The sequence below is a fragment of the Homarus americanus genome, unplaced genomic scaffold (assembly GCF_018991925.1).
Source record: "Homarus americanus isolate GMGI-L3 unplaced genomic scaffold, GMGI_Hamer_2.0 scaffold31037, whole genome shotgun sequence".
Taxonomy (NCBI): domain Eukaryota; kingdom Metazoa; phylum Arthropoda; class Malacostraca; order Decapoda; family Nephropidae; genus Homarus; species Homarus americanus.
The window spans coordinates 24922225-24938587 of NW_024722227.1; the positions used below are offsets into that span (position 1 = coordinate 24922225).

General features: G+C 39.5%; 1 protein-coding gene across 5 annotated transcripts in view; it reads right to left on the reverse strand.

Annotated features, from left to right (window-relative positions):
- LOC121862424 (tubulin polyglutamylase TTLL5-like) overlaps positions 1–15428 on the reverse strand; it is an 82808-nt gene extending 67380 nt beyond the window's left edge. For 3 of the 5 annotated variants that reach the window (XM_042360704.1, XM_042360705.1, XM_042360702.1), the window contains exons 1-5: positions 15370–15428; positions 5054–6494; positions 4233–4383; positions 3598–3600; positions 3307–3464 (exon numbers count right to left, since the gene is read on the reverse strand). In XM_042360704.1, coding sequence (XP_042216638.1) covers positions 3307–3464; positions 3598–3600; positions 4233–4383; positions 5054–5988 — 1247 coding nt within the window. In that variant the 5' untranslated portion in view covers positions 5989–6494; positions 15370–15428. The remainder of the gene's footprint in view (positions 1–3306; positions 3465–3597; positions 3601–4232; positions 4384–5053; positions 6495–15369) is intronic. The other 2 variants (XM_042360706.1, XM_042360703.1) reach the window with 1 other exon arrangement.
- Between the last annotated feature and the right edge of the window lie 935 nt (positions 15429–16363).

Consider the following 16363-nt stretch of genomic DNA (forward strand, 5'->3'; position numbering starts at 1 on the left):
GTTTTGTGACATTTCATAAGAGAAAAACTTAGTTACTCTTAAGGACAGATAAATAAATAAGCACTAGACCTTGGCATGAACTGTCAAACATATCACCTCCCCCCCCCATCTTCACATCAGCTGATCGCTAGTAAACAGACCATTTCACGGCCCATAGTAATTTTAGCTGTGTTGATTTATGAGTGTTTGTTTTAACATAATACACTGTACTACAAAAAACAATGTTTTGTTTATTCTAGAAGATGGGCTGAGGTGCATCTGGGTATTTTGTGTTTCTCTCAAGTACCAAACTAAATCATTCCATTGAAACAACACTTCCATTTAGTGCGAATTCGGTTTAAAGCGACCTCTCTTGGAATGTATATCGCGTTATATCGACGTTCTACTGTACTCCCTTAATGTGTTTGCCCTTAGGACCCCCACCGCACACACACAAAAAAAAGCAACAACAACATACAAATTACTAATAATGGGAAAATTCTCTCACAAATAATCAGAAACCAGACAACAAAATTTATCAAAATGTGAGTCTCAAGTCAACTCCATGCTTTGTTATTAAAGCCGAGTTGGTTGGGTTGCCATATGGCAATTTTTTCCTCGTAAAAATTACTGTCTCTAGAACGAATGGCATCTGAGCGCCAGCTGGGTTGATATATAGATCAAACTTACAAAATTTCTTTTGTAGCCATCTAGCCAACCCAACATGAAGGATGTTGATAATTGTGGTGTAATACTGTACTTTTTTCACTATGTATGTAGGATGGTGTGTGCATGTAGCCGAGTAAAAATAAATGAAGAAAGTTATGTATATACAGGTACTCCTCGACTTACGACCTACTCGACTTACGACAACCCGGACATACGACCGCCGTATAGTCGAATAAAATATTTTTCAGATTACGTATTTTCTAGTACCGAAACGTTTCCGTCCCGTACGACAGCGTGGGCTGGGCCGCCTCGTGGTGTACAGCATCCACGCCGTAGCCCGCTCAGTTGGTGTTTGGCCGTCGTTGTTGTTAGTGATCGCGCTGTGTACTGACAAAATTTTCGTTACTAATTCCCTTTAAAATGGCTGGCAAGCGTAAAAGTGAGAGTTCTCGTGGTGCTGATAAGAAAGGGAGACAGTCAATTACTTTTGAGATGAAAATGAAAATAATAATGCAATATGAAAATGGAAAAACGGTAGCAACCATTTCACACAACCTTGGCTTCTCTCACTCGACGATATCAACAATTTTGAAGGACTAGGCAGAGGCATTTGCTACTTTTAATAAGGGGATGCAAATGTTTGAAGAAATGGATCAAAATGTTGAGCGTTTTGCAAAAGTTGACAGACTGATCCAAGATGCACTTGCTTGCTACATTGAGATTTACAATGAAAAGAAAAGGCAAACTGTGCAGTCTAAATTGGACATGTATTTTAAGAAGTCCCCCACTGCTGTCTCCTCATACCCCACCACTGCTGCCTCTTCACTCCCTAAAGATGATTCAATACCTTCAACAAGCATAGCCTGTCTGAAGAAAGCGAAATTGATGACCCACCCAGCCATGTCTCCTCCTCTGCTTCATCCAATTAATGTAGTCTCCATGTTTAATTAAAAATTATTGGGGCCCCGTGTGCATTCAGCTGACTACATTAAAGGTAAGTGCTCAGTAACAACTTTATTCAATTTTCATTATTGATTACTTTTACTGTGCCGTATTTCATTTTAGAAATTCTATGTATTATTTTCGCATTTTCGACTTACAACCTGGTCATCGGTCCAGAACCCCATCGTACGTTGAGAAGTTGACTGCATACCCAAAAATACGAGTTGAAAAAAACCCATAACACCTCACCGCTTGACCCAGTAGCCTGATGAGCTAACCAAGCTACAATGCCATGATTAATCACAACTAAACACTCTTCTATCAGTAAACACTAATAATAACGGTAAATCCAGTTAAATATGGCAGGGAGTGAGGAGAGTTACAACTGCAGACAACACACTAACTAGCAGTCACTCACTCCAGGGGCCAGTATGGGAGAAATACATGACCTTCTCTTCACTTGTTTGTGCACCTTCCTGTGGCTTGATGAAGGTGGTTGAGGGAGCCATCACAAGGAGCACAGTAGCACACAGGTGAAACAGATAAGTGTTCAACCCAGACTGTCACTGAGGCAGAGTGAGTGGCCCAGCCACCTGGTACAAGGGAGACACCTTGCAGGACGCCATAAAACTTACGGGCTCCCCGTCCCGGCCGTGAAAATGCTGCCAACTTAAAAACTACCTGCAGACATTCTTGGGTACATCCAGGGTGTCATCCGTGAATAATCGAAGACCGTGAATTAAAAATCCGCAAATTGTAAGGGCATGCTGTGAATTAAATCAATCCTATTTAGAGGTACATTACAATACATTATTCCTATTTAATCATACATCACAACATTCTAATCAGTGGTACAGTCATGGGCAAAAGTTGCTTTGCATTTCTGTTTGAAATTGTACCAAACTGTAGTACCATCAATGGATAATCCTGCAGAATGGACATTCATTACAGCAGTTCAGAGTCTCAGGCATGCAAAGGGGACTTTTGTTCATGAATGTTCAGCTGCAGCCAAAGTTCCCACAACTCCTGGCAATATCTGGCATCTACTGTACTTGTAGGTGACTAGTTTACAGCTAGTGAATACTGTACTGCTTCTAGTTATAATTTATAAATCATGTAGGAATAACATAAAATAAAACCACCCTAATATACAAATAAAAATCTAAGTCGACATCAAAATCCCAATCCTCTTACCTACATGACCCTCAAGTAGATGTCAGATAATTACCAGACATCAATATTGTAGACATCTGTCACCAGAAGGAATAACCACTGATGGACTTGACACTATCATAAGTAGTAATGATATAACTTGTGTCAATATCATCAGTATTCATGGGAGTGTGCAATAGGCTGGGAATGATCTTGAGGCTTTGGACAGATCATAAAGTGTTTTAAGAAGGACATAATAAGGACAGCTCAAAAAGATAATAAGGTCCCATTTTCCAAAGTACATAAGGAGCTACAACTCTGTTAAAAATAGTCAAATACCTTGACTATATGGACACCTCTGACTGCTGGTGATCATGTCTTCCAAAGATTTGTGGGAATAGGCTTTTTTTAGTTTCTGAGGTGATGAAGACAAGAAAAACTCATCAAACATACAGACAACATCATCAACATAACAAGTTCCAGCAGACAAGTGCATAAAGAATGGCAGGAAACACTACTGAGTATTATTTCACACCATGATGGAGAAGTGTTTGTTATTTTTACCTTGGAAAATGATTGACTTTCTGCCAGTCATGGAGTTGTCGAATCTCATTAGGGTTGAAGTGAGCATTTCCCCAGTACATGTTGAAGAAGGAACTACTGCTCTCCACTTCAGTAAAGCCGTGTGCCTCCATCAGCATACGAATCAGCTTGGAATCCGACTACAATAGCAGAGGGTGAGTTAGTTCATCAAAAAATATTTTCTCACCAGAAAAGTCTAAAATCAGATTTCTTATATTGTCAAGTGCAACCTACAAAAACAATCATAATCTCGACAAAAAGAGGCTGACCTACCTGCTGTAGAGTGCAGGCAATGGTGGACATGATAGAGAAAAGAAGAAATAAAATTTCAGCAGTACTGTACATGCAGTCTCAAATAACTATAGAATGTTAGAAAAACTTCATTGTGCCCAAAGCTGCAAACATCCACATATGCTGGGAACATGCAGCAGATTTCAGTAAAAAAATCCTAAATCAAACATTTTGTCTTTAAAAAAACAACAAAAAACGATTGATACAAATTCTCAGATCACTCAGACCAATAGTTGAAAACCAAGTCCTAAGACAAGTCATTGTGACATTATCACTACAAATAACTGGTGTGTAAGGAAGTGTCTTAACAGTGGGAACTGCTCACATGACCTAAGAAAAAACGTAGAATATATTAATAAATAAAATAATTAATCCCTGTAACTCAGTAAAATGGATATTTTCTTCATGAGTTTACATCTCATAAGATCATCAAAGCCATGTTTGAGGAAGTTAATTGACCAACACATGTTGTTCCTCCACTGAACCTCCCTTAACAAGCACAAGCAAAACTTATTTTTTAAAGCTAATAGTGAAAAGCCAAAAAAAATAACCCGAGACACTGTAAAGAATTCAATCACAAAATAAACCACCAGTCTCTACAACGTGCAGAAATTTACCTGGGAAAACTTGAATGTCATGTTATATTTGTTCGCTGCGGGGTTTTCGGGGTGATCATCCAGGTTGCCACAGTTGAACAGAAGATAACCATTCCTCTTATTGCTGCTGCCCACCCACATCACATCACCATCTAGAGTTATCACATCTTCACTGAAAAGTTGAGATACGCATTAAAAAATTATTTCCAGTGGGTACAGTACTAATCAACATACAGTCTCTTAACTAAAGTACTGTAAGCTATTCACTATCACTTGCAAAGCTCAACACAACTCATTTTATTCTTCTCTAAACGTTCAGTCCACTTTCAGAAGAGTCTACTGTCTTACTAAAATTATCTCCCATTTAATCTATATTTTATTTTTTTCTAATCTCGCCTCTTGGCAAATCCACCACAGGTGATCATACTCCCACAAAAGCACAAGACACCTGCTTTATGATTCCCATATCCATTACCAGTTCTACAGGCTACTACTATTACTACAGGTACTATTACTACTAATTTTAATAATACTTTGATGTACTTCCTTATTATGCTCCTGTCTATCAATTTCCACACAGTTTCAATAAATATTAGTTAATATATTCATTTTTTTTATTACTCATCTGAACAAAAATACAGTACTGTACATAACTTACAGGGCTTCCAAAACTGACCACCAACTCGTTGCTTCATCTGTTTAATCCTGTCAATATATTCAGCTGCTTTGCCAAATCTTATCACTTAGCTCTAATAACATTCTGGTGAAGTAACTCTTGAGATGGAACATTTTGAAAGCCATGTACTGTACAGTATTTATATTCTTTTTTTTATAATACTTACTGTCTATGTTTTCCACTTGAATATTTGTTCGTTCTGTTCTCTCTCTTGAGTGATCTTCCCCTTTCCTTCTTATCCTGACCTTTGGACTCGCTTCTTCCCTTGTCTCTTATCTTCTCATTTTCTTTGTCTTCTCTTCCTGACACCTCTCCATTTGTCTGATTTCTATGTGGACTCCTTGAGGCAGCACGTTTCATTCTCTCAGCCCAATCCATACTAAAGCGACTGCTACCTTTACTTGTGTTCTTCTCATCATTATGTAGAGAGAGTTTTTGTTCTAAAACATTATCTCTTTTAGGGTGATCACTTTTGGAGGTTTGGGATATTGTCGGAGGAGTCATCTTTTGCCGACCCAGTAGCTTTGGACGTTCCCCAGAGAAGCTCCTGCTATGAGGCGGGCCAGAGGTTCTGGTCTTTGGTTTCTTCTCTCTGCTTTGGATATCTCTACTTTCACAGTCTCGTCTCTTTCTCTCCGTACTGGAACTGTTAGGACTTGCACTTTCCCGACGAGAGTTTTCAGCTCTTCTTCTGTCTAGTGAAAGACTCCTATTAATATCACTTCTTTGGGGACGGTCACTGGTTTTACTTCTCACTGACCCTGATCGTTTACGGTCCAGTGAAGAAGTCCATTTTGAAGGCTCTACTCCCCTCCCAGATGGCCGGTCTAGAGCAGAACTGCTGCCTCCTCCACTGCTCCCTCTGCTGGTGCTAGAGCTACTACTGCTGCTGCTACTACTGCTGATACTACTGCTCCCACTAAGTCTACTACTACTTCGGCCATACGGAGGAGCTCGAGGAACTTCAGGTGGTTTACCACATACTTTATTCCCTCGTAGCCTGTTGTCAGTGTCATCAGAGAACTGGACTTTCTGATCCCCTTTCCGTGCACTCTTCACAGGAGAGTTGGATTGAGAGGGAACTTTGGGTAACTTCTCCATTGTGGATGATATAATAATAATAATCTAAAGAGGATAGCATAACATCTAAATAAAATTACAAAAATAATATATCTCTAAAATGGACATACAGAAAGCAATTTGACTAGATAGTGTAAACTATGCTTTACAAACCATAAATGAACCACACACACATCAAGGAATGATAAACTTCAAGAAATAAGACAAACAGAAGGACCTCAACAAAACAACATCTAATCACAGAAACACCAAACATCCACTATAAGCGAGGCCTCTTCCTCGTTGCTTGGTCCAGGATTCAGAGGTGGCAGTGGCCAGGAATGACTTGGTGTGAGGACAATTCCAGTGGGATATCAGGGTAGGTGCGACGGGTTGTGTTTGGAGGGTTGGGGGTTGACTAGGTGGGGTGTTCCTTCTGGGAGTTCATCGTCCTTGGCACATTTGAGGCTCCAAGGCGATGAAGGGTCAGCTAGGTGAGTCTGGTTTTCTCATCTATTATTTATGAAGGGCAATCCTAAGGCGTGACCCTGTCAATAAGAGACAAAATTAAAAAGTGCTCACACAGCAACACTATGACACAGCTCAGAGCTCTTAAAAAAGTAAGAAGTAGAAGGTTCCATCATGAAAGTAAGATGCAACAATAAAGGGCCTTGCTAATAAAATTTTGAAAATTTTGAACAAAAAGCTTTTTAAACAGAGAGACATTAGGAGGTTGTAAAACCACACAGCTTACTCCTAAGTGCAGTAATCCTTCAGTCGTCTAAACCATACATCAACTGCAGGACCCGTGAGTAAAAATTTACACAGCAATACTACCCATCATGAGCATATTTTAAGACCCTTGCTCCCTGTTAATAAAGGTGACCTGATGAACAGCACATATAAGAAGACATAGGGTTTAGATCTAACTGAGTTTACCATTGTCAGATGTGGGGGAAAATTTATTTGTAGTGCAACAAGTTACTGAAAATAAAATACCTGTATTGTATAAATATAAATTTACTGTGTAATTATGTGAAATGAAATTACAAATACAGTAACAATAGTTTTATTCAGGGTATTTAAACTGATCATTAACACTACTGTACCAGGTGAGTTTATTCAATAAAAATTTAGAGGAAATTAATTAGAAGGTCCCATACATGCATCTACTCTCAGATTATTGTCACTTCACTTCAGGCAACAACATACCATAATACATATTACCGCAAAGTGTTAGTCAACACACAATAAGGTGTTAGCTTTTTAGTTTAATATATATGTGGAAGGTTATCTTTCTCTGGTGACACTTCAAGGGCAGTCACAGTCCACCAAATGTGGTGTCACTAGTTTATTCTAGTGGGAAGTAATGGAATTAAACACACTAATATATTCAAATTAACAAAAAAAAGGAAAATCAATACCGTACAGTACATTCATATCATTGGGAATTGTAAATAATGATAGAAAATAGAAATATGGTACAGGTTGGGTAACCCTTATCCGAAATGCTTGGGACTGAGAGGGTATCGGATTTGGATTATTTTTAAAATTTTGGAAGACAGTACAGTACCTATATCCTGTATAATGTGGCAACTCACCCAGCAGGGATGGCGCCAAAGTCTAGGCACAAAATTCATTTATATTTCATTTACAGCATATGGATACATATATTCTGCAGGTAGTTTAATGAAATATAATTTAATAATTTTGGGTATGAAATACACAGAAGAATCAGAAAGGTAAGCAATCATTACCGTCTGTTCAGCATTACCATGATGCCTGACTCTGAGGTGCTAAGCTGCCTGTCTCTTACCTTTATTCATTACACATACAAGTACAGTATATACTTATCCTTGTAAAAATTATGTTCTATGCCATATTCAGTGTACAGTATTATCTACCATAAATATAATGAAATAGACTTTCGAATTTCAGAGCATTTTGGATAAGAGATACCCAACCTATAATAGCTACTATACAGAGTTGCCACCATAAGGTTTATTTTCCTCTGGATTTCCCATGAAATGTTTGATTTGAAGCATGGGATATAAACACAGTGCTGATGATAGGACACAGTGCTGATGATAGGAAAAATAACTGAATTTACTAAGAAATAGTAAGTTGGCTACAGCCTCTGTACCCCAAGAGAAATTAATAAAACAATCACTGAACACTTTCTGAATTTAACAGAAATAAGCTAGTAAGCATTATACATGCACACAAGTTTAACAGTGCTCAGTGGGTTATTCCTGTTAAAATCAGATACTGTACTGTAGAGCTCAGTGACATTTTTCTAACTTTACCACAATACAGTTCTAATAGGCCATGGTCTGCTACTTCTCATTACTGGAGTATCTCCAGACTCAAATTTTCTTTGCTCTAGCACCATATTTACATTACCTGCTTCAAAACTAATATGTTAGTGAAAATCCCAAGGAAAACAAGTCATCATTAAGGTAATGACCCTAAATTATCAAACTTCAAAAGTCTCTACTGCAAACATACAGGGTGTCTCACATATACTGTAAATATCATAGTTAAAGACCCATACTGTACTCCATAACAATAATAGTTACTATATATAAAATAAAATATGGAGCCACATACAATAAATAAATTTAAATAAGTATTCAGTAATGTACAGTATTTAATTTTTAATTAATTGCTTAAGTTAACATATTTCATTGATGTTCATATTTTTAAATACTGTAATCTGGTAGGTTTTCAGATGACAAACATAGAATGACTATCACGCTGGTTCTTTAAGCATAGTGAGAGCTCAGTACATGTCCCACACACCACCTAACATTACCTCAAGCTCAGCAGCCACTCACCACCACACTATCTTGTTCTCATCTCCTCAATTATTTCTTCCTTTTCTTATTTCTCCTTTCTTTCACTTCATTTATGGCCCATTCATTCAGGAGTTCAGTGGTACTCCTTCCCTGTTACAAATAAATAATCAAAACAACCTACACCTTCACCAAAGTTCTATCTCCCACTCAGTGTTCCCTTCACCACCTCACTTCATTGGAAAACAAGGCAAAGATGCTCTCTTAGTTTCTGGGTGCACTCACTAAGGATAACATATAAAACCTACCCAATGTTGACTGGAAAGTTATTGTAAGATCATTAAGTCAGGTTAGGTTCTGGGTGGTTCATGGACACACCCAGTCACTACATACTAGCCACAAATATTACCATGACCAGTTCTTGCCTCATCCCCAAATAGGGTATTGTACCTTCACCATGCATAAGGAGGTTGTCCTACTTCTTTTAAAGGGCAATCTTGTCTATAGGGCCCGCTTTAGCATATTCAAAACATGAAGAATGACACTGTTTCTCTTAAAACATAGTGTATGGTACATGTACTTCCTAATGTCAGTCATCCTAGTTCTGTTCATCAGTATGGAGCCTTTACTTTCTTCTCAGTTCACTTAAAAATACTGCACAGTACATGCATTACTCTAATATTAAAACTTCACACCAATGAACATCATTTAGAAAGTCTGATGACTGGACATCCCAATTTATTTTACCTATAATGCTAGCCTACCTTAATCTAATTTAACCCATCCCTCCCAAGGTTGTACACTAGGGTGGTTAATCTTGAAGTGAAATAATTTGGGGTGTATAATTTTCAAATGATGCCATCTTTTATTTAGTTAGTCATATAACACAATCAACATTTTCACTCTTGAGCTCACCAGCCTTAACTTTCCTCATTATTTATTACTTGTTACCACTACTGTACTGTACATTAACATTGAAACACCTCTACCAGGACCTAGAGTGCCCCTCTTGCTTACTACTGAACCCTGGTGTAAGTGCCACCTGTACTGCTACCAATATGAATGCACCTACAGTACATCCTTGACCACTGGAGGGTCAAGACCTATCAGGCGCTGCTCCTGCTGCCCCGGTCAATGTTGGTCCACTCCTCAAGCCCCTCTCCCCGACCTTTCCTCACCACCGGGATATCAACATAATCCCGCCAAAAGTGACAATTTCATTTTGGAAAGAAGTGGGATCAATGTTTATCAGTTATGAACAGCATTTAAGCCAGTGAATTCAACACTAGACAGTACCAGTGAGAGCTATGACCCACCAGTGAGGTCCACACCCAAAGATAAGCACCCCTGGGAACCAACCACCATCTTCTGACCAGGTGGTGTTAATCAGTCCACCCTGGGAACAACAGTGGGTCGGCTTTATACCTGAGCAGAAGATAACACAACACCACTTAACAGAGAGTGAGGTACTGTGACACCACCCCACACTACACCACATGGTGTCTCCATGGCCATATGTCAACACCTATGGACGAGTTACTACACCATGTGAACACCACACCGCCCAGTGTCTCCATGACCATGTGAGGTCCTTCATATCAACATCTATGGACGAGTTACTACACCATGTGAACATCACACCACCCAGTGTCTCCATGACCACGTGAGGTCCTTCATGTCAACATCTATGGATGAGTTACTACACCACGTGGCCTACGTGACCTCACACAGTATGGCAAGAGACCAGCCCTGGCCATCAACTGTAAACTATAATTTGAATGTTCAATTCATGTTCCTTCTCCTTCTAGTAATGAAAACTTTGTTAAACGACCCACCCACCCCATGTCTTTGTATGTAAGAAGTAATTTTTTTCTAATGTATCTTTCCAGCCTTCAGACTGCTGAACTTTATCAATAACCCGTTAATTATTATCATTACAGTATGACTCTCTAAAACTTGATGTTAGTGCCTGAGATAAACCTATTCACTGATTTATTCTACCACACATAAAACTATATCTCCATTATTATTTTTTAATTATTTCTTTAACATCTTAGTTTCTTCCCCACCAATTTAAATACTTTTTCATCACAGTACCGATATTTAACCAACAGCTCTCTCTTTACCCAGTGAAGTTTCTTGGCTCACAGGAGATGTGAGTTTAGTGTTACTGTTTTAATCCTGTCCATCAGCATCCTGCCATGTAGCCTCACACACACACATACACAAAAATACTCTGCAGTTTATAAATACATATTTACTGCCTTCATCTTATACATAGAGTATTCCTATATCATATAATTTTCTCTCAAAACATTATAAATATCAATAACAACACCTTTTTAAAGAATGGGAGGAAGTTTTATATTTAATATGGCATCTGAAGGATATGACATTAATAATCTTCTAAATATTTTGTTATCAATGATCTCACACTAGTTCTGTCTTCATGAGAATTAGGGACTGGAGCAACTCAGATTAATGATTATTGTATAAGTTAGGGAAAGTTATAGGGTAGAGTTAGTTCAAAATAAGACTTACTGGTATAACACTCGATTATATCTAGTATTTCTATTCTAGCTATTTGCCATGAAGGCCAACATCCATATACGTACTGTATATAGTTGGTAAGACGCAGACTAACACTTACTGACAAACAACTCTTGCCCCGTCTCTAATACTGTCAAGACCCACTTTTTCCTTCACACCACATGTACCCAGTCTAAACTGATTTAAGTTTTCAGAGACAGCCTATTGGTCATTCAGAGGGTCAGCCAAATACCCATTCATAAATGTTTTCTTAAAGTCCTAAGTAAGATCACTGTTTTCTGAATAGTCTCTCTACCCATAGGCTCTGACACTCAAGTCCACAGTTGCGGATTGGTGTTGGTATGAACTACAATCCCTTAACACTGGAGTCAGTTGGACACAATATATTATTAAATAGCCACTTTGACATATACAGTACAGTAAAAACTTGCCATTCGCGGGTTTATGATTCGCGATTTTGACGATTCGCAGTAAGCAGCTGGCAGCTCGGCTGGCTTGCATGCGAGCCTTCTCCCTCAGCACAACGAGTCACCCCACGCGCCCGCAGCATCTCATCTCACTCTGTTTGCCCTCGCCCAGTACCCATGACCCACCATCTCGTGTCACACTCTCAAAACTTTTGTGTTTCTTTGTGAAAATGACCCCGAAAAGACTTGCCTAGTACCAGTTATGCTAGTGGAGTGAAATGGAAAAGGCAAAAGTCAGTGATGACCCTGGTAAAAAAAAAATGAGTTATTAGACAAGTTAAAAGAGGGGATGAGTGCTGCCGCGGTTGGCTGGTTGTTTGGTGTGAATGAATCCACAGTGCGGTACCTAAGAAAGAATGAAAAAGCTATTCGTGATTCTGTTCAAGCAAGTGCTAAAGTGGCGCAGGTTGTTCGTTACAAGAACATTGTAAAAACTGAGAAAGCAGGAACATTTGGATTGAGGACCAGTACCGCAAAAATGTTCCGATCGATGGCAATGTGATTTGTGAAGATAATGTTGGAATTAGTTAATTTTACTGCCACACCACCCCATTAAGTACTGTACTGCGGTGTCCCTCAGGACTCATTTAGTTTAAAACTCGGGTCAAAACACAACGACCCTCTTCAAGGGAAGATGTTGTTTAATAATACTGAACGGGCCTATAAGTCTTTATGCTCATTTTTACAAGTCAACGGGTGGTGAAGGGGCTAGTGCAGTGACTGAACCAACTTCTAGTGCCAGTAAAGGTTGGTTCAAGAATTTTAAGAAAAAATTCTTGCTCCATAATGATAAGCTGACTGGGGAGGCCGCATCAGCTAACCACACAGCCGCAGGTGTATTTCCCTCCAAGCCGAAGAACATAATAGAAGAGAAAGGCAACAGACCAGAGCAAGTGTTTAATGCTGATGAATCTGGTTTATATTAAAAGAAAATGCCTGGTAGAACATACATAAACAAGCAGGAGAGCCGTGCCTCTGGGTTCAAGGCAGCCAAAGACAGAGTGACGCTCATCTTCTGTGGCAATGTGGCTGGCCACATGATCAAGCCTGGCTTGTTTTACCGCTCAGCAAACCCTCGGGCTTTAAAGGGTAAAAACAAGAACCTTTTGCCAGTGTTTAGGCAAGCAAACAAAAAGCATGGGCAACTGTTACAGCTTTCCTGGATTGGTTCCATAAATGTTTCATCTCGGGAGTGGAAAAATACCTTGCTTCCAAGAAGATGGAATTTAAGGTGTTATTACAAGTATTGATAGACAATGCACCAGGCCACCCAGAAAGTTTACAGTTCAGCCATCCAGGTGTAGAGGTGGTGTTCCTACCCCCCAACACTACTGCTCTTATCCAGCCTCTCGATCAGGGTGTAATACTTACCTTCAAGGCACATTATACACTCCGCTCTTTTGGTCGTATCCGTAGTGCCGTGGATGAAGACCCTGACCTTGATGTTAACAAGTGTTGGAAGGAGTACAACATTGTAGATTGCATTACCAACGTCAGTGAATCATTCAGTGAACTTAAACCAGAGGCAGTGAATGCTTGTTGGTGCACCTTGTGGCCTGAGTGTGTGAATAACTTTCAGGGACTTCTGTCCACAGTAAAGGATGTGAATGACATTGTGAGTGTTGCACGTCAGTTGGGTGGTGAGGGGGCTGTGGACATGGCTGCTGAAGACATGGAAGAGCTGATTGATGGGCATGGAGAGGAACTGACAGAAGAGGATTTGGAAGAGTTGGTAACAATTGCCGAGGAAGACATTATGGAATTACAACAAGAAGGTTGGAGCTTGGAAAATTTTGGTGAACTATTTCTTCAGGTGAAGATGGTGAATGATTTCATTGTTGACCACGACCCTTCCATGGAATGCAGCCTAAAGATGGTACAAGGAACCAACCAGGTATTTTTAAAGAACTCAAAGCCAAGAGGAAAGAACTACCAATCACCAAGTTTTTTAAGAAAGAACCAGCTAGTACTACCGCTACTGCTCCACCCACCTCCTCCCAGTCACCCGCCTCTCGGCTGCACGCCACCCCACCACCCGCCCCTCCACCAACCACCACTGCATCACCCTCTTCCACCAGTGATCCTGATGATCCCCCAATGCTTCAGTAACCAGATGTCTCCCTATGTACAGTCCACCACTTCATCAAGCTCCAAACTTCCACATATGAAAGTACAGTGTTATGACTTAAGTTTCTCATACACAGTGTAGGTATACCTGTATATTAGTGCACTAAGGTATTATATAAGCTGCTATTCGTGGTTTTGCCAATTCACGCCATTCCTAGGAGCCTATCCCTCGCGAATGGCAAGGGTTTACTGTACTATAAACACCTGCAAAAACAGTAACTGGATCTGTTGAGAATGTGGATGGCTATGAGCATGGGTGTCTATGAGCATGTGGATGACCCATCTATTACAGAACTAATCTTGTTTTTATATGCATTAGGCAAACCTGGTGAGCAGTGTGGGGTAAATAATTCAGCTATCATAAATCATGTCTTAAATATCAGTACCTGTACAAGTGGTGTCAGTCTTGTTCACTGGTGCTGGCTAAAATTCTAAGGAGCTAAATTATTTCTGACAACTTGTAATAAAAACCAACCTAATCTAATTTAACCATCCTAGGTTACATGTAGTTATATTTTTTCCAATAAATAAATAATGAAAAACCTTAATGAATAATTCTCCTGCACTTGGAAGAAAGAAATGGTGAATTCACAGAGAAATAAATCATGTGGAAAACTGATGTGAAAAAGTCTGGGAAGATGCATAAAAATTTCTTGAGTGTCTGAGGCGGTGCTAGGGTGGGGAGGGTGTGTCTAAAGATATAGCCTTATGGGGAAGGACTAACCCAAATGAGAGGAAGCACACCATCCCATCTTTTAGGTGAACTCTTGGTTCAATAATGATTTATTTCTATACTGTATGTCAGAGCCAGATAGCAGTTCAGTACGGTACCAGTACTTGTCATATCACAAGTGATTTTCAAACTCACCTAAATTAAATATTGGTGATGGTTTTCTTATCAATATGTCACTGCAAGACACCTTTCTTCAATACAAATATGTCAAAATTTGCTAACGTCAACTTTACCTTAACATCTATCCACTTTATTGATGGAATAGTTTTTTGTATTGGTTTGGTGAAACATATTTTTCTTTCAAAACATAATGGAGAAATTTTCCCTCACAGAAACAGGTGTACACAGTGAACTTGACGAGGCAGTGGGTGGTGAAGCTCAACCCTTCACTAACCTTGTACTGCTCCACCAATCTGTCTTCCTCACCCAATCTTTCTAGTTTACGTCACATAGAACTCAACTTAATCTTCTTTTCCCCTTTCTATCGTTACTTTCTCTCACTTATGCTGTTATTTCACATTAAAGTCATGACATAAATTTCATCCAAAAAACACCTGGTCCAATACAATTTAATGGGCAAGGAGGAAGGTGACCCAGACATAATGTTTTACTTACCACTGGCTGCCGCGACTTACAACCAACCCCTACACCTTACTGACTCCAGGGTATCATCGCCCTCTGTCACGCCGCACTTAGTAATAAAGAACCAAGAGAGATGTAGAGAGAGGAGGTGAAGAAAAGTGAGACTCACCTGCCCGCCATGGGTCTGCTGCTGCATGTAAACAAACTGGCTGAAAATCTCCCCCGCAGTGTGACGTCATATCACGTGACATCTGCATGGCCGCCCGCCACCCTTGACGGGACATTTAAATTCCTTGACACACTGATGGTCGCTATACCCCATACGCTGTAGTCTGTACATTAATTATGGTAATTGATGAACGGTAAAGTCGTAATTATTTATAAGTTAGTAAATGCGTAATAATTTGTGGAAAGTGAAATGGGTTGATATTTAGTCAAACTTACAATTACGGTGATATAAAGATAAAATTCACTCCACAAGCTGTTCATTAATATCAATAATAAGTACAACAAACTGCAGTAATTACAAGAACGGCTCCAGGGTTACAGGATAGGAAGGAGAGGTGGGGCGCAGGTACCGGTGTTTTAGTGGGTCGCGTCGCCAGGCCAGTCAAGCGTTAATTCGATGCCTGGGGACTACTTTGGTCATCATTATCTAGAATCGTCTTTAATTAATTCGGGGTCTGGGTCACCTCTGTTACCACAAACCTGAGTGTATATAGAAATGGGCCAGGATCTGAGGTCAGAGATGCCTACACAGGACACCAAATAAAGTTGCTGTTCATTATTGTTTAACCTTAAGGCGAGAACACTATAGACAGGATTAATCACTCACACGTAAAAGAATTATTCCTGGTTTCGAAAAATGAGAGATGTAACATTTAAGAAACCCTAATTTATTGGGGCTGTGGCTTCCTTAAGTTCATTAACGATCATGGATTTTAAGAATGAGGGAAGTCCCACCAACGAATACTCCAAGCTTTTACTGTAAATTTATCGTTAAAAACAACTTATCATCTGGAATATTATTGCTAGAGTATAATTGTTTGAAATTTTCATCCCCAGAAAATCCGTTTACCCTCCTCGTCGGTACTGTTTAGTGTTGTAAAGGCAATAATGTATTACCCTGTAGGGTTACGTGATATTATGTTGTCTAGCACTCA